This window comes from Varanus komodoensis, unplaced genomic scaffold (assembly GCF_004798865.1).
Source record: "Varanus komodoensis strain SLA01 unplaced genomic scaffold, ASM479886v1 scaffold30, whole genome shotgun sequence".
Classification (NCBI taxonomy): Eukaryota; Metazoa; Chordata; class Lepidosauria; order Squamata; family Varanidae; genus Varanus; species Varanus komodoensis.
The window spans coordinates 11,551,205-11,577,553 of NW_025335762.1; the positions used below are offsets into that span (position 1 = coordinate 11,551,205).

A 26,349-nucleotide genomic window follows, 5' to 3' on the forward strand; every position below is an offset into this window, starting at 1 on the left:
CCAGTAAGCTTCTGTTAAGCCACATTGACCAGTTGCTGTGGGACAAGGTTAAGGGAAGTACATGACTCTAACCCTGCTTTCCTTAATCTGGCACCCTCCGGAAATTCTGGGCTACAAGCCACTGTTCAGGCTGGCTGGGACTGATGGGAGTTGTAGCGCAAAACATTTTGGAGGCGGGGGACTGGGTTATAAAGGCTACCCCAATCTTTCATGGGAGACTCTCCTGCTCTTAATGAGGCAAGCAGAGTTGGCCCCATTTGCTAAGGTCGGTCTGGTTTTACAACGGACTGATCTACCAATGCCAAAGCTCTCAAGTCTGGGGAGAATAAGACTGCTGATTTTCTTTTACACAGTGCTGTTTTGCTTTCCAAGAACAATCTTGGATTAAAAGCGAGTGCCAGTGCTCCTGAAAGCCAGCGTGGGGCCCAGGAAACCTGGCTCACCGTCATTTCTCCTCCACATCAAGAACATTTATTCCTTGAGGTTAGTTTTGCATTTAACTGCCTGGCCTGGCTCTCACAGGCTGGAATGTGCTGGCTGGGCTAGAAATCAGTTTATTGCTTCTGAAATAAGGCTTTCTGATATGCAGATACAGACAGGCTTCTTGCTCTGGAAGGCAAAAAGTCCAGTGCTCCATTGGCATGCGTGAGGCTTGGGTTCAAGGCCAGGAGAGACAGCTGGGAGGTGCATCAGTCCAGGCAGTCCCTGAAATGTGCATTTGGCATGCTAATTGTCTTTTCATTTTACTCTAGTGTAGGCACAGGGATCCCAGTTTGGATCTCAAAATCCCCCTGCTCCCCATGCTAAGGATGTCAGGTTGAATTAGGAGCCCTGTGCCTGTGCCAGCATTAAAAAAGAAAAAATATGTGGAGGGTTTAAGATGTACCCACCAGACACACTTATAAAGGAAATCCTGCTTTGGTCTTAAATCCCTCAACAGCTGATAGGCCTGATATTTCCATTCCTTTACGAGAGTCCACTGACTAGAAGATTAACTAGTGAGCAGTTTTAGAGATTTTGCATGGAAAAATAAGCATGTTTTGGTTTGCTCAGGTGTGGCTAGGGGAAATCTAAAGAACAGACTGGACCTTTGGTTACTACTCTCAGGTCCTGGCTCTATGCTCCACACCTCTAGAGGACAAATGAGTTGTGATGCTTAAAATACATTTTGGTTTCTAACATGCAGATTTAAAAAAAATGCAAATAGCATCAGCTTTGTTGGAGCTGGGTGGAAGACACCGATCATTATCAGGATTGGAAGAGGTGTTTGATCCCATGCTGGGAACTTGAAGAAAATATGGGGAAATGGTTCCATTGCAACTATGTGAAAATGCTATTTATTGAACTGCTACTTGTTTAATACAAAGCTCTCTCAGGACAGGCATTTCTAAACTGAAGAGGTATCTTTATTGATTGAGCTGGAAGTTAATTCATGGAGGATGAGGCTGCTAATGGTTACTGGTTGTAGTGGATACATGCTATCTCCATTACCGGAGGCAGTCTGTCTGGGCCAGCTGCTGGGGAACATGGACAGAAGGTGCTTTTGCACTTGTGTCTTACTTTGAGGTTTCCCACAGGCAGCTGGTTAGCTAGTGCATGGACAGAGCGCTGGACAAGATGGAGCTTTGATTGGATTCAGCATAGCTCTTCTCACATTCTAATGTTTCAGGGTGGAGCACAGGGACCACAAATTTCCCATTGGTACAGGGTCCTTTTGCACAAATGTTAGTCTGTATGATTGTCCCCCAATGTATTCATTTTGGCACAGATAAAAATGGTTGAAAGGAAAATGAAAGGAAAATGAAAAACAGTCAAAATTCACCCATTCTCAGTAAAATGTTAAACATGATTTTGACAAGACAACAAGCAAAGGACTTGTCCTGGAGTCAGTACTTGAGAGTTCAGGTCACATACTTCCTTTAATGTTACTAACCTTCAACTGCCAGAAATCCGCTCCACCTTGTCTCCCCAGTTGAGCTTGTAGCAATGCAAACATACAACCCGGAGTCTGAAATCTGAAAGATGCAGGAAGTGGGGATCTTATTCACCTCCTGTGATGACTCATCACAACAACAGAAGGAGCTTTGGGCGTCTGCAGAAAGCCTACACTTGCCTTTTTCAACAGGGTGTTCTCGAGATGCACTGTCCTGAAACTGCCATCATGTCATGACCACTGGATGGCAGCTGGGAATGCTGGGAGCTGCAGTCCAACGTATCTGGAGAACGCCAAGTTGAAGAAGAAAGAGCAGCCCAGGGTCCCCACCATGCCAAGGATGTAGGTGCTCAGAGCAGGAAGTGCTGTCCCCCGCCCCCAAGAGTACAGAAGGTAACATGTTAAACATTGCCCGTATGACTGCTCATATTCCTGTATTTTGCAAAAATTACAGTAGTTGGATAAATTGATGGCAATCCCCTCCCACCACCAATCTCTAATTCAGGATATAGAGAAGCTGCTCTTATCTGGTCTGGCAGCTTGATATCCCTAATGTAATAACATATGCTTTCTTTAGCTTCTGTATGGCCCAGGGCCAGGATAGCCTTTTGGGAGAGAAACCCAAGCTGCACCCCCTCCGCCACATAACTCTTTTCTATTTTGACAGGAAAGCATCCATCAAGGTCAAAGGGGCCAACTATGGAAGGTGAAAATCATTTTAAACCAAAAATGTAATGAATACATCCATGTCCAGAATTGCTGCAAAATTTGGCTTGTCTCTAAATGAAAGAATGCATTAAGCACACAAGACCAGGACTGTTTCTCAGAAATTTTGTTTGCAGATTCCAAACAAACTTGCTGTAAACACAGTATTGCACACTATCAGATACCGTATAGCAGTTGTGAGAGTGCCTTAGCAGAAAAACCGTGTAGGACCAATGGTATGTGTTGGCTTCCTTTAGCATTAGAAAAAGAGATAAGTGCTTTAACACTCCTCTGTGCATTTGCAGTGGTTAGTGTGTTGGGCTCTCCAAGAGCCTGATGACTGGAAAATTACTTCCAAGTATTTGCAATGTTTAAGCTGCTCAATTTAAGGGGCTGCTTATCTGACAACAATGTCTGGTCCACTTTCGAGTACAAACTCAGACTTTAGATTTGATATTGCTAATCATCCAAAGCTTTTAATAGGGAAGTTAGGCCAAGAGAGAGAAGTACTGCATCATCTGCTTATAATACAATAGGCAAATGGCTATGTGCAAGCTTGGAAGGATGGGAATTGATCTCACAAGTATTTTGACCAGGAACTGATACACCTGTTAAAGAAAGCAGGAGCCAGACAACAGCCTTGTTTAACATCATGCACCTCCATGTGCTGGGATGTGTCTGGTCAATTGGTCTACATGGTTCTTATATGAACTAACTTTGGGGCAATCAGAACCGCCAGGTTACTTCTAAAGTGGCTAGATTTTGTGCAATTGTCAGAATAGGACTCTGCTGGATCATAGAATCATAGAAAAGTAGAGTTGGAAGGGGCCAAGAAGGCCATCGGGTTCAACTCCCTTCTGGTGCAGGACACCAAGTGGCACCATCCCACTCAGATGGCTGTCCAGTTGCATCTTGAATGTCTCTAGTGTGAGAGAGCCCACCATCTCTCTAGGCAACTGGTTCCACTGTTGTATTGCTCTGACAGTGAAAAAACTTTTCCCTATATCTAGCCCAAATCTGGGTTGTTGCAACTTGAATTTATTATTCCATGTCCTATGCTCTGGTATCAGCAAGAAGAGCTCTTGATCTTCCTCTTTGTGACAGTCTTTGAGGTACTTAAAGAGTGATATCATGTACCCCTGAATCTTTTCTTCTTTTCTCTTCTCTTCTCAAGGCTGAACCTTCCCAGTTCTCTCAGTTTCTCCTCATACGGTAGTGATTCCAAACCCTGGATCATCTTTGTTGCCCTCCTCTAGATCCTTTCTAATTTTTCTGCATTTTTCTTAAATCCTGGTGCCCAGAACTGTATTCCAGATGAGGTCTGACTAGTGTAGAATTACTGCTACTCGTGATTTGGAAGTAATATTTCTATTAATGCATCCCAAAATAGCATGTTTTAAATTGTTCAGTAGTATATACTACTATGGCTGTGATAAGTACATTGCAAAAATCTGTTTAAGTAGCGCTACTTATAATTAAATATTTTGACCTTTAAGTATTGTATTTGTAGAGTTTATCTACTGGCCATGCGAACACTTTTGTATTGCTACTCACAGTGCTGTTTTATCTTGCTGGTTTTGTGACTGTAACTAAATCAAGGAAAGGTTCAGGATTTCCGTTGTGTGTATATTCTTGCGATGTGTGACAGGGAAAGGACCCACAGAGGATCCATGGAAGAAGCCCTACACTTGTCCCCAGGGCACCGGGAAAAGCAGGCGTGTGGGCTCAGTCCTGACGCCCATGTGCATCTCGTCTGTTTCTAACACCATGGTGCTGAGTTGGCCAAATGTTAGCACGTGGCATGTTTAGAACTGCAGCAGGCAGCTAGGTTAACTGCTAGCTTAAGGGTGAGCTGGGCTTGATGATATATACATGCATGGATATTCTGCATGTAGGAAGACATACGGGTGTGTCTTTTCTGCTCGCCCAACACACTTATTCACCCCTGGATCAAATGTGTGCATGAAATCCAACCTGCGCAGGTTCATGAGCTGGGAAGTGCCCTTCTGTTGCTGAACTGCAAACTCAGCAGGAGGAAGCCAATGGCAAAGTGGCTGAGGAGGTCTGGGGTCTAGTCCTCCCTTGGCCACAAGCCTCACTGGGTGACTTTGGGCCAGTCACTGGTTCTCAGCTTAACATACCCAACTGGGATATTGTGAGAATAAAATGGAGTGGAGGAAGGTGCAAGTTGTCCTGCTTTTTTTGCAGGACAATGATGGGCAAGAAATATAATAAGTAAATAAACTGGAAGCCTTGGGCAATCCATTGTCGTCTCAGCCTCACCCCTCCTGTCAGCAATATGGGGATAAAAATAACAATGGAGCTTGGAGTCTGCTTTTAGAATCCTGCTTGCCTATCCCTTGCACACACAATATGGTGACATTATGAGAAAATTCTGTCCCTCTGCATAGGAATACTTCCAGGACTATGAACATTAAAGGCCCACCACCACAAATCAAACAATAAAAGAATCAGAATTAAATGAAAACAGCACAGTTAATAAAACACAGCAGATTAAAAACCTCTACAGCAGATTTAAGAGATGGGTTGGTGGGGGAAAAGCCTGACATTTAAAAAGGCCAAGGAAAATAGGAAGACCTATGCTTAGTGCAGCCTCCTCCCTCAACCTGGTGCCCCCCCCCCCCCCCGCAATTGCTGGGCTAAAACTCCCGTCACGCACAGGGGAGGTTGACCAGTTTGACTGTCATTTGTGAGGGTGAGGCCAAAAGCTCCACATGGGCACCATGAATCTCCTTCAGGCAAAGTCATTTGCGGAAATCAGAAAGCCTCTGAAGAGGACCTTTACCCCCCGGTGGACTTCTAGCAAAAAGAGGTGGCAGAGATCTTGGTAGGGACGTGGTCCTGATAGTATAGGAAACACAGGATGGGGTGGAGAAGCTCTTCCCAACAGTGGGGGATGGAAAAAAGGCAAAAGGATCGGGGTCCTAGATACACACGTCTTTTTACTGAACCTTTCCTGCCTTTATGCAAGCCTTAGGAGTGGGGAAAAACCTGCATAAAGGGCGGGAGACCACGGCATGCTGAGTGGCTGAGGAAAGGGCTGGGGCTGGGGCAAGGCCCCTGGAGGGCTATGCCTGTCTTTAGCTAGCCACAGCTGGTTGCCAGGATGACCAGATCTGCCCCCCTGTGAGTCTGCGGTTCTGCACCCCCAGCATAGGAAGCTGTGCCATGGCAGGCCAGACTATCCATCCATCGTGCTTGGGATTGTCTTCTCTCTGGCCGGAACTGCCCAGACTCCCAGGCAGAGAACATGCTCTTTACTTGCCAGTTGGCTGTAGTTCTCCGTTCCCTTATTCTGAACAGCTAAGACTTTACAAAACCAAAAGATTCTCTTCAGCAGAAGTTGCTATATATGATTATTGAAGAATTCAAGCACAGCACAGGAATCCGCCTTACACTTCTCCAAGTTCCCCAATATCACTACCTCTGACCTAAAGCTGCTTATGAGGGTACCAATGGGCAAATCTGCTGCATGTGATCCCATAGCTTGTTTTTCAATGCCTCCAAGCTTATTTTGCCCTAGTTCCATGTGAGTTTCTCCACCTTGGTGCAGAAATGTGTGCACAGATTAAAAATGTATGTATATATTTGGAAATGGACACATTTTTGCAAGCACCCATTGCCTTTAGCTACCAGATATGTATCTGTGTAGATTTTAGAAGTGTCCACATAGCAGACTGGGATTTTTTTACCACAAGTTGCTTTTGACTCTGCATTTGGTTCCATGAGATTCAACTTGGATGAACTCACATAAAAATAGAATATAATGCATTTCTCACCCTCCTCTACTCCATCGGCTTTTCCCAGTCCAACTCCTGAGCTTGCAGTAGAGGCATCAGACATGGAAACTGGAACCATTTGCATGCAAAATGTGTGCTCTACTAGAATTTTATGTGAAGTTAATTTCTGATTATTTTTCACTGGGATTTACCCAGATTGTGCCTTTATGGTCTTTATGGTCACTTTATTCTTTTCGGTGCCAGGCCAAACCCTTTTCATTTTCCCAGTGTTTTAAGGCCTGTTTTAATTGGGGTTTAATGTTAGGATGCTGTGTTTTTTTTTAATTTATTTATTTTAATTTTTTTTTTTTTTTACATTTTGTATTGTTAAACTTTCCTGAGACTTTGGTAATGGGATGGTCTATAAAAGTCTTAAATAAATAAATAAATAAATAAATAATCAGTATCAGAGTCTGTACAAGCTTGCAATGTGATTCACAGCTTGCCCTGCACCAAATATTACACTCAACAGCATGAGTTCATTTGAAAAATGAGCATGAAAAAATGTACTTTTGAAACATGTGTACAAACATGCTTTAATCAATGGGAGAAGAACAAGGACATTCCAAAGATGCACAGAACTGATGTATACGTTTGGAAAATATTCATGAATGTACACACTGATTTTCATGCAAAAGGAGGAGAGGAGAGGAGAGGAGAGCTTGCCATTAGTAATGACCTCAGATCAGAGTGATCTTCAAGGTGGAATTTGGAGAAATTCAGCAAGCTCAGGTTTTGCTGATTCGCTCATCCAGCTCTACCCACTGAGTTATGGCCCATCTCCACAGGCAGCACAACTGGAGGTTGCAAGCAGCCCATTGCTTGTCCTGCTGATGGGGCAGTGATAGTTCTGCTGTCCCCACCAGGTGGGCTCTGTAGTTGCAACTCATGGAATGCTGCCCCACTTTTCCCCATGATTCAGAGTGGCCTGACGAGGCAGTCCGTCCTGGGGGACCATTAACTCATACTAGTCCTCCAATCCACCTGACAGCTCTAATTTTTTCCTGGGCAAAGAGCCACAGCCACCATAAAATGATGCTATTAGGCGCACTGGGACCCGGCAGATGCATTAACCTCCTGACTCTGACACAAGGCAGGCACAAAACTAACGTGAAATATTTCACTCCCTGCTGACTGCCGGCATCAATTTTTAAACAAATGTTTAGCGTGAGCTCTGTGTTTTGATAAGTAATTCATGAATAACCTCCACATTACCCCATTGCCGGATCTGACTCCAGTGCAGCAAAAGGCCAGATGGGTTATGCCCAGCTCTCAGGATTGTTTTGAAAGAGAGAAACAAACTGAGCCCCCAAAAGTTCCACCTTAGATCTTCTGCCTCATGTTGGACTCTAGCTATATCCTCAGGTCTTTGCAGACTGGATAACCCATACCTAGATTCCAACCGAATCCCACCCAAGAAAACCCACATTCTGAGAGCTAGACAAGGGTTCTATCTAGTAATAGATGCAAAAATTCCCAGTTCAGTCCTAAGCACTTCCAGTTCGGGGCAGTTAGTAGAGGATGAAGAAAGCCCTCTTGAGATACTACCAGCTGGAGCAATCCAGACTTTCCAAACTGAGTGCCTATCAGATGTTTTGGACTTATCAATCCTAGACAATTTAGCCATCAGGAATGATTAGGAATACTGGAAGTTGTTGTCCCAGATGTCTGGAGTGCATCAGGATGGGGAAGTCTAGCCGATACTAGACTAGATGGATCAAAAGGTTGATTTGGTTTAAAATAGCTTTGTATATTTACACAATTTACGCAGATTCAGTGCATTGCCTGGTTTTTCATGTGAAACTGGAAGACATACATTTCCCAGAGTGGGCAATCTGTGACCTCCAGGTGTTTTTGGCATACAGGTACCATGGTACATCACCACTGTCTATGCCTAAAGATCTGGAGGGATGATGCACATCAAATTAAGATGCCTTGTTCAAATAGATTTTACAAATCATGAACCAAGAGAGCTATGCTGGTTCATGGGGTGCGGGGGACATCCAGAATTAACATTTGGTGATGCCGTTATAAGACCAACCCAGATTCCACAAAAATGTATGAGCTGTTGAACTGTGCAGCTTTTGACAGCTTGCACATTTCTGAAGGACTTTGGGTGGTCCTTATAAGGGTACTGCTAACTGTGGAGGTTTAAATGAGGCTATCATGCTTTCTCCATCAGAATTGATGGGCAGTGTGCTTGAGGAGGTTTGGTTTGGTTTGGTTTGGTTTGGTTGTAGAGGGTAGGCATGATGACCTGACCCCATCAAACCTCACTTATTTCTCAATGTCATTTCCTAGGGAAATCCATGCCAGGTCCCCCCTCCCCCATACCCTAAAATACCCTTTTCCAGAGGTATAGCCATGCTGATCTGTTGCAGCAAAAGCAAGAGTTCTGTGGTGCCCTAAACACTAGCATCTGTGGATTAGCGCCCTGTCATCAATGGATCGTAGAGCACGTAGGCTTATGCCGTAATTAATTTGCTTGCCTTTGAGGTGCTGCAAGATTCTTTGTTGCTGTTTTGCTAGCAGATTCCCAAGAGCTCACGCCCTGCCTGTATATATGCCAACTTTGCATCATGCTCTGAAGGAGCGACTTAAGGCAAATGTTTTGTGGCCCCCAGGATTGCCTCAATGCACACAGTCACCCCGCCACCTCCAGTTATCAAACCGTTACGAGGTGATGCATCATCTCCATTGCCAGGCATTTATAGTGACGGCATGGTTTACAGCTCCAATTTCCCACTGGAACAAGGCATACCACACAAACAAGCAAGAAAACAAAAGACCCTTTTGTGCTACATTGTAAATATACATAAATAAATGGAGAGCAGGGTAGCTTAGGTGAAGGTGGTGTGCATTGAGTTAGTGGGAAAATGGAGCTGTAAACCACATGCCATTATAATACATTAGATTATATACAATGTTCCATCACTGAGACGTCAGTCTGTGCATAGAGGTACATGTTGGAGTTATAGGAGTTTTTCCTTTCTCCTTCTGAGCATTTGGACACTTGGCTTCTTCTCTAGCACTTAATGTTAAAAGGGTGAGATGTCTCTTTTAAGGATTAGTTACTGGTGGTAAGAGCTTTAAGCAAAAAATATACCAGCATTTTTGCAATTTTTGCCCTAGCTGCTTGCCTCTGGGCTTGCCACCTTTTGCCTTTGGCCCTACCTACCTTTGGAATCCAGCCCCAGAACTTCTCTGAAATTGAAGTCAGTGTGTGAGTTGAAACAGCTCCAGCACCCTTGCTATATTCAAAAGACCCTAAGTTCCTGGAGCGAACATGTGATCATTTAACACCTGCTCCCTTACTCTCCCTTGCCCAAAAGACCATTAAGTCCAGACTCTAAAACTACCTAATTGCACCACTGAGTGGAAAGACAAATGTTAATACCTCCATGTAATACCTCCTCAACATGTATGTGCGAAAGTGTGCGTGTGTGAGGGGAGGAGCAGCTGGGTAACAAATTTAACAAATTCCCTTGCCTCTGTGTGGTTGTCCTGATCCCAGCTGGGGGCTCGCGTGCTTACGTGAAAGGAAATCAAAGAGTGCAGATCAGCTGCATCCAACATGCTTAGCATAATGTGTAGTTTAGCTCTCATTCTTTGAAAGAAGATGGAAAGGATCTTCAGGAGAGGAAATGGAAATTAAAGAGAACTGTGGCTGTGAGAGCCTCAGTTAAGGAGGGTTAAATATAATCAAGCTCTTGGCAGCAAGTTATGTCTAACTTTGCCCATAATGGAATGTACAGCAAAGTAGGTTTTCAGAGGCGGCTCTGCTGCAGAGGGACTGATTTGGCTGGCTTGGCTCTTTGTTTATTGATATTCACTTTGTTAAGAGCAAGGAAATTGCATTCAGCTGTTTTTAGCCAGTAAAACAAAGAAATTGCTTACTGCCTGTTAACAGCATTAATTTCTTAATAAGCACACAGTAGCTTATGGGTCCATTCTCTGAGCTGGCTTTCAGGAGTGTTTAACAATTCCTATTCAAGTTTTGAACCAGGCAATTACAGAGCCTCTTTTTCTCGAGTAATTTCATTACTTAGTAATTTTCCTGCAATTATGAAAGCAAGTAATTCCATTCCTAACTACACTGCGGAATGTATGTGTTTGCAGAATGCTTGTTCGGTAGAGAGATTGGATTTGCCCAGATGTCACAAGTTACAAGCAGCATACTTGTCATAGCAACTGCAGCATCACTTTAAAATGGTTATTTTCATAATACTTTGATCCCATCACTCTCTGACAGTGCATTTCCAAGGTCACAAGCGTGACCTTGCCAAAGGGGTGAACAGGGCCTTGCTGGTGATGGCCTCGCATGTGTCTTGGGGGCACTCCAGGCACCTTCCCTTCCTGTCCATAGTGCCTCGGCGGAGTGGCTGAAATCTGCTGTCCAGTTGATTTGCCAGGCAAAAGAAAGGCAGAGGCAAAGATCTCCACATTCCAGCTGTCTTGCATGGGGTGCCTGCAGTCCTCCAAGTTCAGAGATTTTCAGGCATCCCCACTGGCCTGTACCTTTAATTGAGAACCGGTTTGGTGAATTGGTCTTCTGTGAAGGTGTTGGAGGATGTGGTGTTGTGTAAAGCCATGAGAAATTAGGCAGACCAGTCCACAAAGCATCTGCACTGCATTGTGCCAGCAATCAAACCACACTTAATAATGCATTTAACATTGCCCGTGGTGAAACTATGTGTGATGATGCATTTCATGTGTAGTTATTAAAAAAATGAAAAAATTATCAGAGTCTGGCTGAGGTCCTAGGGAAACAGGAAGAGGAAAATGTTGGATTTGTCCTCTGTGTCTGCTTAGATCCCATTAATTATCAATTTCTCCCTACCACCAGCTGAGAAAACAGACATATATGTGTGTGTGAAAGGCACAGATGCAAGGAACATCTTCATTCCTCCACCTATATGGAAGAGTGTGGCACAATGATTCAGAGTGCTAAACTGGGACTCGTAAGATCTGGGCTCTCGCTCCCACTCGGCCATGAAGCTCACTGGATGACCTTGGGCCAGTCCCTGACTCTATGCCCAATCTACTCACAGGGTTGTTGTGAGCATCAAATGGATTGGGGGAAAAGAATTCTGTAAGCTGTCTTGGGTTTCTCCCAGGAAGAAGGCTGGATATAAATACAACAAATAAATAATAATAAAAGGATGCACATCAATGCATTCATTCATTTCATTTCTACACTGCCTGATAGCTGAGGCTTTCTGGGTAGTTCACAGCATGATTAAATTAATAAATGCCTTTAACATTTGAATGTGTAACACAGTTTAAAATAAGTTAAAAACAATCAACAGTAAAATACCAATGGGACAGAGGTTACAGTAACGGTTAGGGGTTCATTGCTGCAAGATGCAAATCCATATATCTTCTGGCAGAGATGGGAAGGAGAAACATCATACCTGTAGGTTCATAATCTGCAGGGCTCCACTGTCTAACAGACTGACCCTTGGGTCACTGCCCACAATCCGTTGTCCATCTTTTAGCCACTGGATGCTGGGTAGGGGGTTGCCAGTCACATGGCACTGCAGCTGCGCTGTAGAGTCTATTGCAAGCGTCTGATTAGTTGGCCCTCGGCGAATAATTGGCGGGATACGATCTGATGTCACTTTATGCAAAATAAAAACAATACAGCATAGCATAGCACATTTACAGTGGCTGACACAATGAAATGCATTTCTCTCCACTGCAGTTCAAAGCAAGTTAGCAGGGAGTAACTAAAAATGGAAGATATCTCAGGATTAGTATTGGAGCATGGTTTTCCACTGTTTGGCTCCAAGGTCAAAGGCTTATTATTACATTATTACTACTACTATGGATACTATAAAAATCCAAAGATGACTGCAACTCTTTTAGAAGTGGTCTCCCCCAGTTCCGTTTCACAGAAAAGCGAATGCCTCTCCTCAATCAGTGGGTGTTGTAATTGAAAACAAGAAAGAAATATACAAAATTTCTGTATTGTGTTTTCCCCCTTTCCTCAGACTATTGTTTTGGTCCTATACACAGGTGTGCAGATGTAACTAATGAATCAATTCATCCATGAAAGCTCATTCGAATAACCAAGCAGGATTTCTTTGATCATCTGTATGCAGGAAGTGATCTCTCTGTGAGACTGGCAGCACTGAAAAACAACAAACTGAGACCCACCAACAAAGAAGCCAAACCTCTGGGCGAGGCACAGGTCCTACACAGAAACATGATGTCTGGGAGTGCATGGCAGTGTGGGGTCATTTCACTCCACATTCTAGGAAGGATGTCAACACCTGGAGTGTGCCCAGAGGTGGGTGATATAAACCGCCAGCAGGTTTGGAAATCAAGTCTTCTGAGGAACAATAGGCAGAGCTCGGTACATTTAGCCTGGAGATGTGAAAGTTAAGAGGAGATAAAATAGCTGCTTCCAAATACCGACAGGACTGCTATACATAAGGGGAAGCAAGCCAGTTCTCTGCTCCAGGGGACAGGACTTGAGCCAGGGGTGAAAATGGCTAAGATGGGAAAAGACTTCTCAACAGCACAAGTTATTTAAGAGTGGAAGACAGTGAGCCCTCCTTCATTGGAGGTATGTAAGATGAAGCTAGGTGGACAGCTAAGACATGGAGATGGAGGTCCCTTCCCAAGTCTAAAATTATTTGCTTCTTTGTGCCGTGCATTCAAACCACGTGTGAAAGGGTTTTGTGCTTCACCACCATATTTGTGCTTCACCACCATATGTCTACCTTTCCGCCACATGGCTCAAACACAATGGATCACTGTGTATTTCCTATATGAGCTTCCTTTACCAAGTGAGCCGCCTCCAGCTTTCTTCAGAAGAATGTGCGAGATTTGCATCCAACCCGCCAAGCAGACACCCACCTGAAATTCCACAATGGATGCTGCTCATCTGCTGCCATTGTCAACAGAAACAGTAAGTCTGTCCTGCTGGAATTGGGCTTTAGCAAAACCACAGCAGAGGAGTCTCATGTGAGCGAAGCAGACGAAAGGAGCAACAAGTTCAGCAGAGATCCCATTGTTAAGCGTTCCTTGTCCTGGTGCCACACTGATATGTTGGACTGCAACTCTTGTAATTCCCAGTCAGCATGGGAGTTATTGCCCATGGGAGTTGTTGCCCCCCAATCTGGGAGGGGGGGCACCAGGTTGGGGAATGCTTTAAAAAGGATCTCCTCCAAGGGCTCCAGTTTGGATAAAGCTAATACACAAAGGCCCTTGGGAGTCTGTTTGCACCATAAGCGTGACTGCTGCATTTCCAGGCTTTCTCTGACATGTTAAAGCAGAGTTGCGAACAAACAGACATGACAGAAAGGCCAAGAAATACTCCTGCTCAGACTGCTTTAACTGGAACCCCTCATCCAATCACTAAGCATCTTTCCAGGGTTGGCTTTCCTCTTGGCTGTCCCTACTGACAATGGCATTCTTTCATGGCACCCCCTCATGTTATTCCCTAAAGAGATTCAAGAGAAAGAACGCTTGTCCTAGCTCTGAAACTCTGGCTTAATATGACACGTTTCCCTTATTTTCACAGCCTGCAATGTTTCCCTCCTCCTCTGCTCCCCACCCCATGTGTCATATGGTCCCTCAGAATGGGGTTTACTCTTTGCAACATCTTAAACACCTTTTCCGTGATGGATCACAATGCCCCCTTTGCCGTCATCTCAGCCACGGGTGATAGAACTCATATCCATCAGCTTGTTTAGTAATGTGTAATTAGAGACTCAATTAAAGGCAAGCATTAATTGATTACCTGGAGATGTACTGCTAGGGAACTACAGGCAGCAGTAAATCCGTCAATGCACACCTTTAATCTGAGCTATCACCTGCTCAATCTGAAAGGATCGAAATATTTTGTTGACATACTAAATCATAGGTGGGTACTTTCTTCTTGCTGCTAACTTGGGGAACCCATAAAAGCTTCTTGCAAAAAGAAAAAAGGTAGACTAGTTGATTGGTAAATGCAGTTCAGAACAACTGTAGGGGTACATGATGTACACAGCATACGAAGAGCACTGCTAGGATTGGGCCAGAGGTCCACCTGATCTGCCATTCTGTTTTCAGTGTTGGCTAGCTGGATTCTTTCAAAGCAGGCATTGCTGGTTCTGAGCACCATGTATCATTCTCTTGCTTTCTGAAGTTCAGGTTGGGTGCCACTGCCGATGTAGTCAAACACGGCACTTGACCATGCACAGGGAGGATGTCAGAAGATTAAGAGGAGCTTCAAGGTTTGCAGAAGTACAAAAACAGAACAGAACAGAAAAGAAAAGATAGTGGGAAAGAGGAACTCTTCAGTTCTTTCACTGTTAAAATAGCTCAGCTCTCAAACTCTCAAAATAGCCCAATGAATACTAACTGCCTTTTGGGGTAGGGGAGATAACCAATCCATTGGGGAAGGCAAAAAACAGCAGCATTCCATGCTGCAATATAATATTGCAGGGCCACTGATGCTAATTCTAACCACCAAGGTTCTGCTTAGCCAACGTGCCTGATAGCCAAGGAGAAATACATCAATTGTCACTATAATTGGAAAAAGGTATTTAGGTGGGAGATTCAGGACAGATAAAAGTGCTTCTACAGACAGCACACAGATAAATGATGGAATTCACTACCGCAAAATGAGCCAGTTTGGATGACTTTACAAGGGGATTAGAGAAGTTCAAAGAGGAGAAAGTTTTGAATGGCTACTAGTCCTGATGGCTATATCTTAGGATGGCTACATGCAAGATGTATGACACATTCACTTGATTTCTTTTTTTGTCATTTTTGATCAGTTTGCATGTTTCAGCGCAAACACAGACTTGGTTGCAATCTGTATTTGCAGTATGTACATTTCCCAGCTTGCAATGTGATTCACAGGCCAAAAAATGTCTTTGGCAGCATGTACAAATTTTGAAAATATGCATGAGAATATGCACATATTTTCATGAAAAAGGAAAAAAAAAGGAATTATGCTAGACCTGCAGAATTGCAATTATATCCTCACTGAGGTCTGTTTGTGGTGTTAGATCAGCGATGACTCATTCCCACAACCTATTTTCACTGAGTGATAAACATGCATATGTGAGCCACACCTTAAAGACAAGGATATTTAGAAATGTGTATATATAGGTGTATAGGTTGTTTATATGTGCATGTAGATAACACAACACACAGCTAGAAATGTTTTGCTCTGTGGGCAGTCTGATTTTTTGCGAACATGCTGAAAAGTATAAATCTCACTTCCTTTTTCATCTTTTGCCTCCCTGCCTATCATCGCAAACAAAGTGGAGCCATTACTAAGCAACGTTTTACACAGAAATTGCTTGTTATGAGAGGGGGTGACATGCTAAAGATTTCTTTTTCAGGGACAAGATGCCCATGTGGAATTAACACTGCAGAAGAATATAAATCATTTCCCATGGATGCGCCTATTATTTAACGCAATCAGAGAAATGAGTATCGGTTCCGTGATAACGGAACATTAAGAAGTGACCTAGTAATGAGAAATCAATTTGGCTGTTATTAAATACTTTGCCTGCTGCATTGTTTACACTGGAGGTATTCGCACAGATTTTTAAAGAAGGAACACAAAAGAGGGTTCCACTAATTTGCAAGGCTTGTGTCTGTCTGTCAAAGGGAATGCACTTTGCTTTGATGTGCGATCTGTACACTTTGCTGCTCCATCATGCTCTCCACTTCATGTGCGATTCTTTGAAGTTGGATTACGGAGTGCATAGAAACCTGCACACAGAGGCATCCACACTCAAGGTGTGGCCTGAGCAGAAGGGCCAGGGGGATGCTTAGAAGGTCGCTGAGGTGGCCCTGCTCTTCCTTAATCACGCAGACCATCCTTCAGATGAATAATAGGGGCTCTCATGTCCTTTGGCTCATGCAGGGTCAAAACTATTAATGATGCCCTGTTCATGGACTCAACAATTTGGGATCGTCTTTTGAGAAACTGGGCTACCAACTAAAATCCAGCTTGATCTGGGGCACTGAGTTCCCCACTGAATTCCAAGTCTGACTCTGGGTCTTTGTCTTGATTCCGTGAAGAGACTCACAATATCCCATGCACTTTACTTGCTAGGCAATTTTCACAAGAATAGGACTGACCATGGCATACAAAGAGCCACTGGTCAGCTCTGGTGAGCTATGCATGACCTTTGCGGGCCAAGAAAGAGAGAGGCTGTGCAGTGTAGAGGTTAGAGTTGGGCTGGGACAGGGAGACCTGGCCACTAGTCTGCATGTGGCCATGAAGCAAACTGGGTGACTTTAGGCCAATCTCTGACTGTCAGTCTAACCTACCTCACACACATTGCTGTGAGGATACGATGGAGAGGAGGAAGAGGAGGAGGATTATGGAAGCTGGCTTTAGTTCCATGAAAAGTCAGGATATAAACATAATAAATAAATAGCACAACCCTTTTAGTTGTATGAACGAAGGGTCTCATTAACTCTGTCCCGGTGAATAATCTGTGTTCGGTGAATGAATGCAGCAGAGAGGGGTGTTCCCATGGGGTCTTCCTGCAACTGCTGTGTTGCCTGCCCAGGCTCTGGCCAAAGCCCCCGAGTGCCAAACAGAGGCAGGAGCATGTGCTTCCAGGGGCTTCCAGCAGCCAGCCCCAGCCAGAGTTGCCAGTGCGGAGCGGCAGTTCAACATCACCCAGAGGGCCACATCACCCCGTACCAGGAGTAGAACTTGTGCACATGCACACCTCTCTCTCAGACCCTGCACTGAGGGTCTACCGGCACACAGGCTGTCCAGGGATTTGGCTGACGGCCCAGAGGCTGAGAAGAGGCCAGAGGCCACAGCTCTGCTGCTTCCCCTCCACACATTCCCTAAATGCAAATCATTCATCTGAACAGATTGCCCCTCAACCACAGGTCATAACAAATCACAGCCTCACTAATGGCGTACGGATCGGCACAGAATAATTAAATGCATGTTTGTGAGCAGAAGAAGTGGAGATCAGTGTGCTGGCCATCCGCTTGCCTGGGAAAGCCAGCTGCTGTGTTAATGAACTAAGCGCTCCACAGCCTTGCCAGCGCCAGCCCAAAAGCGCTTAGTGCTTCTCCGGGCGCTTGACGCCCGTGCCAGTTTTATTGCAGATCAATGCCATTGATCAGATGCACTGGAGGGAGCTTGCTCTGACATGGTGAGAAATGACACTAAATAACAGCCATATTGAACAGAGTCAGGCAGGCAGAGGTAGGGAAATGGGAGGCGGGCTGGGGAGGGAAGGGGTGGCAGCAGCCAGGAAGAATTCATAGAATCATAGAATAGTAGAGTTGGAAGGGGCCATGAAGGCCATCGAGTCCAACCCCCTGCTAGTGCAGGACACCAGGTTACAACTTCCCACTCAGAGGGCTGTCCAGTTCCTTCTTGAATGTCTCCAGTGCGGGAGAGCCCACCACCTCTCTAGGCAGCTGGTTCCACCGTTGTATCGCTGTGACAGTGAGGAAGCTTCTCCTGATGTCCAGCCTGAATCTGGGTTGCCACAACTTGAGTTGATTATTCTGCACTCTGGCATCAGCGATCGTGACCTTCCTCTTTGAGGTACACACACTCCCTTGCAAAAAGCACATATTTGCATGTGTTAATTTTATAGAAGTTCCTTAAAGGACCCTGTCTCTTAAGGAGAGCCCCATTTTTTTTTTTAAAGGACACGTGAACAGGGGAGAGGCGGGCATTTGATTTTGGAATAAAAGCCCAGGCAGAAAGATTCAAAGAGGAGATAAAGCACATGAGTACAAGCAAAATGAAATAAGCCAAGATGAAGCAAAACAACATGTAAAAAGCTGGAATGGAAGTAGCCAAACTGAGCAGAACCGAAATGAAACAAACAAAACAACATGAAGCCCAACGAAATGATATGAGACAAGACAAAACAAAACAAAGCAACGCTGCTAAGGATTTAGAAAACCGCTGAAAGCCTGCGGTCCCCATAACCGTGGGCACCTTATTCGTCAATCCATCTAACCAATCAATCAATCAAATTTTGCACCCCTCTTAATGAAGTGATGAAAGGAGTTTGAAAATCAGCTTGTGCTCATGGATACCTGCAACCCCCCCCCCTCTTTCTTACACACACACACACGCACTGCATGCCTAAACAGACCTGCTCCAATGGGCTTACTTTCAGTTAAGGGTTGCAGCTTTATCGTACCTGAACACACACAGCTATTCCAAAAGGATGCCCAAGGTAGTTTACAAACTGAAATATATTTTATCTTCCTGTTGGATTTTGGCTGGCCATTTACTGAGCAAATAAAATTGTACTTATCGAGGGCCATCTTTGTTCCAGCAAGTTCATCAAGTGAACAAAACAAGCCTGTCTTTTGAGGAGGCAGTTGTCATACACCCTCTGTGCTTCTGCTGTGCCCCAAAGAACTACAGAGAGAAGTCTAAGTGCATGCCTTTCCTCTCTGGCTGCCCCAAACCAGTAGCCAAAAGTGAATGTTGCTAAAGTGGGAGCCCCACCCAGGCTGACATCACTTCCTGTGGATTGCCACCTTCCTGCCCATTGCTCCAATATTTAAGTAGCTCACTTGAACTCCTGCCCTCCGTAGCACCGGGGCTCAGAGGGAAGCACATCAGAACTGGATTATGGTGCAGCCTCTCCAAAAGACATGTCCTTCCTAATCCCCTGAAATAAAACCCAGGAGGCATCCACGTCGCACCTCCTGCCCAGCAGTCCAGCAAGCTCAGAGGCTCTGCCCGTTATTTACGGCCCTAATTACTCTCTATCGACTGGGAAGCAGTGAACGGACAAAGGGCGCTCAAGAGTTCACACACAATTGAATTTCCCAGTAACAATCAGCCGTGAAAGCGGATGCAAGCAAGAGGGAAAGGGGAGGGGAAAAAATCAATCAAGGCAAAAGAGCCTGATTCGGACAGGAATCATCTGTCGCACCTGCCAAGCCTTCAGCATGGGGGCCCTGGCCCCGTCACTCGTGCGGGAGATGGATCATCGCAAAGTCCTCCCCCCACCTCGCGAATCTCCCACACAGCAGACAAACTGCTCCCCATCCTATATGACGGCATGCGGGGCACAGACTGGGCACACATTCTGGCTGTCCCCACCTTGCACATCAAGGGCTCCTCTGGGCTGGCAACCTGCCAACAGGTCTGCTCACCTGTGCCGACAGGTGACACAGAGGGAGGTCCACCTCCTGGGCAGCTCTGTGCTGCGGCATATTTTGGAGGAGTCTGCCTGCTCAGGTTGCCGTAGAAACCCAGCTGGCAATGCTATGGCTGGAGAAGGATTTCGGGGTTACAACCTTCTTTGTCCAGATTAATCCGTCCCCATTGTCTGCCACCAATGGATCAGGTGTCACCATTAAAGAAGGAGAAAAGGGGGAGGCCTCAGCTGAGGGCAGCAGATTGTTCCCTGGGGGAGGCTCTGGGGCTCGAGGTGCAAGGAAACTAAACCTTTCATTTCCAGGTCACTGGTTCAGAAAGGCAATGGTTCAACAAGGTTTATTTGGCACAAGAGCTACAGTGGCTATGACTCCTCCTTTACACAGCACACTCCTCTCCTGGAAGGGGTCTCAGAGAACAGTCCTCTATGTTCAAGGTGCCCTTGTAAAGGAAAACGAATGACAAACTAAATCTGTCCTCATTAACATGGGCTCCTCCAAATACTTTGGACTTCAACTCTCACAGGACCCAGCTGGTAAGGCCAGTAGTCAGGGATGCTTGGAGCCATTGCCCCAAAAGCTGAAGGAAACCAGTTTGGGGAAGACCAATCAATCCAGCAGGCCTCTTCTGATGAGCTTCAGACTGTCTCTGACCCTTTTTCTGCAGGGTTGGTTGCCAAAAGTTGGCTTCTCCAGGAAACTTGCCTGGATATCACAGAATGTACCTGGAACGGCATCCATTTGAGTTACATGATACTAAGAAACTACTTACTGGTATAGACAAGGAACTAATGCTTCCTGCTACCTCCTTCTTGTAACTTGACAATATTTAATTAAATAATTGTTTGTTTTGACAAAGCACAGCTTGCTTGGAAGAATGGGTGGCAGAGATGGGTTTAGGGGAACAACTCTGAACAAATCCAATTGTGCTGGGGTACAGAAAAACCCACTGGCATAATTATTCTCACTCTCCCCCTTCTTTCTTTCCAGTAGAGGTTTTATTTCTGGCAATAAAAGTAAAAGTCTTTCCAATCCAAACTAGCCTGAATTCCCCCCAGCTTCCACATTTTCTGGCACCTGAATATTGCCGAGGAAACTTAACACAATATGAATTTAGATTCCAGAAACAAAAGTATAGCACTATGAGAGAAAGGAAGATTCTTCTATGGATTTGGGTGAATGTTAACAAATCCTACCATCAAAGACAACACCACAGTCTGAGAGCCTTAAAAAACAATGAAACAGCTGCTCCATTCTTCAGATTCACAGAAAATCTCCATTGTCCTCAATAACATTGCAAGGAATCAAACTGTTTCTTCAGGGCAGAGGCATGTACTTAAGTGGGACCGACTTGGAATTATCCTTTACATGCAGGACATCATTTCAGGCTTCCTTGGGTTACAAAAATGCAGGATTCCATGGGAGAAAATAATTCACATTGGAAGACACAACAATGCCAACAATGGCTGTTTTTCAAAAATTTTGTAGCTGCTAGTTTTGTTGAGCTTTGCCTCACTTTCCATTTTCTGTCTGTACATGGAACTCACCTGTACATGGAAGAGACAGCTGCACTTTGTGGATAGAGGTTCCCAATCTCTGCTCATGCATATAAAAGGTATTACGTTGTCATGTGTAGCAACCAATACCTCCTGTAAAGGCCAAATCCCCATATAGCACTTATGCGAGTGTCAGGAGAAGAATCCTCGTGGTTTCCTGGTGGGGTGGGAGAAGAAACAAGCAAAACCGAGCCCTGGAACCTCAGCTGGGGTTCCTCACAGATAACTTACCATCTTCCACCTCCAGGAGGGCTTTGGCAAGGATGCTTCCTGCCACACTGATGGCCTGGCACATGTAGTAGCCTGAATCTGAGGTCTGGACATCCACAATGGTCATCTCGCCACTTGGAGATACAGAAAAGCGGCCCATTGCCTGAGGGGGCTGACTCGGAAAAAGCAGGATCTGGACAGAAACAGGAAAAAAGAGAATTCTTGGGATTCTTATCTATTGAAAATGCAAACAAGAAGCCATGTCACGCTGCATGTGGCTACAGATATATTCGCTGCATTTCCAAGGTAGCCCTCTGTGCCAAGCAGCTTTCCACTACTTATTTATCTGAATACTTTTTTTCTGCAGTTCCTCAGTGAAAATGGCTCCCAGAGCAAGTCAGTCATCCATTAAGCATGTACAAGAATTTCATTACAGTGTATCAGAAGTTGCCCTCTTGAAAACTCCAAATCTGAATGGAAGCACATTTCCCCCCCAAGAAGAAATGTATACATTTGTGAGCCTACAATCATTAAAAAAAACAAACTGCATTTGGGAGAAATGTGAGGTTTAAAATGCTGAGGCTTTTTAAACACACATTTTCATGCTTTCCTTGATGGAGAGAGGTGTACAGTTGCAAAATGCACAATCTTCCCAAATGAGCAGAAGGGAAAATATGATGCAGATGAAACTGGGAGCTGGGCAAGCCATGTGGAATTCAGAGAATCTCCATGGACTTGGTTCTCCTATTGCTAATTCCCAGCTAATTCTGTTCCAGAGCAGCCATTTCCCCCCAACACCTCATTTTCAGGGAGGCAACATCAGCAGTTCTTTCCCAGGTTTCCCTAGTGTCCATATAACACTATTATGGGATCAAAAATTAAGAAGAGATGAACCTCAAAAGGGTACAAAAGAATTTACATCCCAGGGATGTGTAAAGATGGGGATTCTGTTTCCTTTAAATTAAGCCAGATGGGATTTCACAATGTTTCCTTTCTGATATCCAGTGGTGGAGTATAACAATTTTTTCCAATCCTGGAAATATTTGTGTGGGGGGAGGTTGTGTACATTAAATAAATATTTATGCCTTGTTTGGGGCCCTGTGATTTGCACAAGTAGAATTGTGGTTTGGGTTTTTATTTTTGGTGCTTAAGTGCATGCAACTATGGGTCTTTTGGGGGGGGGGGTCTTTAAACATGCTCAAATGGGGATGACGCATATACACAATGTATGTGTGTGGCCTTTCTGATATGTATACCTTTTATAAATATCCTTTTCAGTTTTCCCGCAACTTCATTTAGCCCTGTAGAATTTAATTCCATACTTGTCAAGGAACTTGTCAAGTTCATCCTCCACTTTGGTGCTCTTCTCACCGCCTTCTCTTAGGAAGCAAGGAATTGGAGGATGAAATTGACAAATTCCTTGACAAGTATGTGTCTGCCAGGCTAAATGACACAGAGTGTGCAGAGGATGAAACTGACAAGGATTTTTACAATTGGCACACACGGCAGATAGGTGGCCTTGTGCAAGACTACCAACAAAAATAACTGAACAACACTTACAATACCTTCTTTAAGACCCAGATCCTGCTCCATTTGTGCAAATGGGGATTGCTATGAAAAAAATCCAATACCTGCCTATTACATCAACTCACTACAGATCAACTCAATCTTACAAAGGGAAATAGAACAAAATGTTCCAGGGCCAAACCAGTAAAATCATTAGCCCACCATGGAATTCTCATACTCTATTTGTAGCCCAATTTCTAGATATGCCTCCCTAGGTTGGGAAACTTGTCCATTCCTGTGGCAACTACCCTCTTCCATAGGCTTAGTTCAGACAAAACAGGAAGCCATGCTTTGCTACCATGCAAGTCAACTGCAGCAGGCTTGAATGCTTGCCCCTTTTCCTCTCCGTTTTTGCATACCAGAGATCAAGCACATCTGCTTTTGGTTTTAGTATTCTGTGATTGTTTAAACTATGGTTTCGGTATAAACCAGGATATGAAAATCATGGTTTAATCTTGGCTCATTCCAAGCCAGGATATGAAAATCATGGTCTAATTCTGACTTATTGTTATTCACTATAGTTTAAAGAACCACAGTTCTCTTAGTTTAGGGTGTCACAAGGACTTTTAGTTTGTTTAACAATAAAAAACTCTTCTGACCTCTTTTTACAGGTGCAAGAGAAAGAGAGAGAGAGAAGGAGAGTTTGCAAGTCCAAGAATATCTGTGGTTCATTTATACTGTGGGAAAGCAAGCTCTCCTGGTATACCTGGTGAGACTGAGGGAACTGAGTCTTTTCAGCCTGGAGAAGTGGTGACTCTGAGGGGATCTGTTGGTGACATGTAGGTACATGAAGGACTGTCACATGGAGGTGGGTAGAGACCTGTTTTCCCCTGCAGTGGCGGGTAGGACATGTTCCAATGGAGCAAAGCTCAGGGAACCAAGGTTCTTTTTGGATGCCAGAAAGTACTTCCTGATAGTTAGGACCCCAAGGGTATGGAATGGGCTTCCACGGGAGGTGGGTGAAGCCCCATTGGTGAGGGTGTTCATGGACTGGCTAGACATGCATATGGTAGGCATGTCATTAGTGGAGCATGCAAGCCTTGTTGAACAAGGAACACTTCGTAAGGCTTCTAAGCAGAAGCTAAGCTGCCATCTCTCAGGGCGCTGTACATGTAAGATTCCTGCACTGAGTGTGTGTGTGTGTGTGTGTGTGTGTGTGTGTGTGGAGGGTGGATTAGATGTCCTCTAAAGTTCCCTCTAACTCAAAATGGCTATTATTCCATGAACTTGTTATACAGGAGGACTTGTAGGACATGATCTAAAACAAGAAATTCCAATCTGCAATACTGCTCATTATGCATCTGCTTTTCCTTGTTCTCCCCCCCCCCCACCACCACTTTTTTCATTCTATCACCTATCCTCCTAGGATGTAAGTAACTGACACATTAATAGCTCCATGCTATTTAAAGGCAACTTTAAAAACCCCAATTATTCATTCCACAGGACTCTCCTCTCTAGAGGCATACCTGCGTCCCATCCATCTACTTGGCAGAATGTGATTTTATAGGCTAGAAAAAAAATGTTGGGGTAAAATCTCCATTCCTGCTCAGAAGCTTGAGATATAAGAGAAAAAAAACCTTACCTATGATAAAAAGACTTTTTCATATCTGTCTCCTTTTACCTAGAATCAGGGTGGCCACCACTCACAGAAAACAGAACGCTGATCTGCCTAATACTGCCTTTTATACCTGACCTGAGGTAAAACTGCTATTACTGTACCTGGGGGGCTCCCTTAGGCTTCTTAGCTGCATCTTCTACATTGTTAACATTTGAATGCATTTCTTTTTCTGTCTGGTAAACTCAGCGGTGGCTCACAGCTTTAAAACTATAATCCTATTCACATTTCATAGAATTGTAGGCTCATAGAAGAGCCGAGTTGGAAGGGGCCAAGAAGGCCATCCAGTCCAACCCCCTGCTGTTGCAAGACACCAGTTTATTCCACCCACTCAGTTTCTTTTTGCATGTCTCTCGTGTGGGAGAGCCCATGACCTCCCTAGGCAGCAGGTTCCACTGCTGTGTTGCTCTGACAATGAGGAAACTTTTCCTGGTATCTACCTGGTAGCAAGTCCCACTGAATTCATTAGGGCTAATTGCTGAGAAGACATACATAGGATTTCACAGTTTGTGTCTTTGACCCGTTACTTCCTGCTTTCAGAAGGCAAGCAAAATGAAGAAATCTTTGAACCCTTTGGGAAAAGAAGCAGACAGAAGACTGTAGATTTGAATCTGCTGGTAGATCTCTGGGAGAATCTCTGTAAAAGTAGCGAAAGGATCTGACACCTGATAGTTCTTTTTTGGCAAGTCATCAGTGGCTACCCTACTTAAGCAATGAGATTCCTCTATCCAGGTCCAACATTATACCCACGGCATCACAGATCTGTATTTAATTTTACCAAAATGAGAATTCTCCCTTAAAACCAAGGTTGACCAGCAGAGAATATTCATCAAGTCTGTACAAGCATGCAAGCGCACAGCTGCGCGCGCGCACACACACACACACACACACACACACACACTCTCATGCAGTCCTGGGGTCCTGCTGAACCTACCTGGCTACCCTCCTTCTGCCAGAACACAGCCGGTGGTGGGTTTCCTTTGGTCTCGCACTGAAATGTCACTGTGCGACCTTGAGTCACAATCTGATCCCGAGGACGGGTCACTAATTGAGGTGGAACTGAGGGAAAAGGAGATGTGAAAAGAAGACAAAGAACAACAAATTTGAAACTTTGGAGCAACCCTCCCTGGGACACCTAAAACTGTGTGGAGAAGTGGGGGAGTATTGGTATGAAGAGGTACCCAAAATGTTTCCATAGATGCTCTGCATTCAGGATGCATTCATTACCTTTCCATGTGGCCTATTCCTGAGATAGCTAGCATCCCAGGAGAACTAGTGTGCCACATTGGTTCTGGTCCTTGGGAAATCCAGGTTCCAATTCCCATTTGACTGAGAAACTCCCTGGGCCCATCACCAACTCACAGCCTACCCTATCTCACAGGTAAGATAAAATTAAGGATAAAATGGAGAGGAACAGAAGGAAAATTATCTACCCTGACCTGGGTTCCTTGCAGGGAAAAAGGTGGAATAAATATATAACAAAGAAATCAGATCAAGTATCTGTTCTCTCTTAACTGGTCTGGACTAACAGTTATTGCTGGAGTGAAGCCTTCTCTGGAGACATAACACCTTTGGATTCAGACCAATTATTTGGTCCCCTGGTCCTCTTGAAAGGATTCTGTGAAATGACTGCAACATGAGAAGGCTGCATGCAAGCTGTACTGTCCTTTGCCTGTTGGGCTTGGGCTACCATACTGGGGATGAGGTGAGCATCAACAGTAGAGTGCCCGCCTTGAACGTTCCAGCATCAGTTCCTGGCATCTCCAGGTGGGGCTCAGAAAAACTCCCGTCTACAACCCAGAAAGCTGCTTTCCGTGTTTCGTTCACTAAACTAAATGGATCCAT

General features: G+C 44.6%; 1 protein-coding gene across 2 annotated transcripts in view; it reads right to left on the reverse strand.

Moving 5' to 3' along the window:
* The window catches only part of ROBO3 (roundabout guidance receptor 3), a 167,914-nt gene that overhangs the window by 23,491 nt on the left and 118,074 nt on the right, over positions 1 to 26,349 (reverse strand). For both annotated transcript variants that reach the window (XM_044437609.1, XM_044437608.1), the window contains exons 8-11: positions 25,439 to 25,563; positions 21,345 to 21,516; positions 11,853 to 12,058; positions 1,934 to 2,015 (exon numbers count right to left, since the gene is read on the reverse strand). In XM_044437609.1, the coding sequence (XP_044293544.1) occupies positions 1,934 to 2,015; positions 11,853 to 12,058; positions 21,345 to 21,516; positions 25,439 to 25,563 (585 nt within the window). The remainder of the gene's footprint in view (positions 1 to 1,933; positions 2,016 to 11,852; positions 12,059 to 21,344; positions 21,517 to 25,438; positions 25,564 to 26,349) is intronic.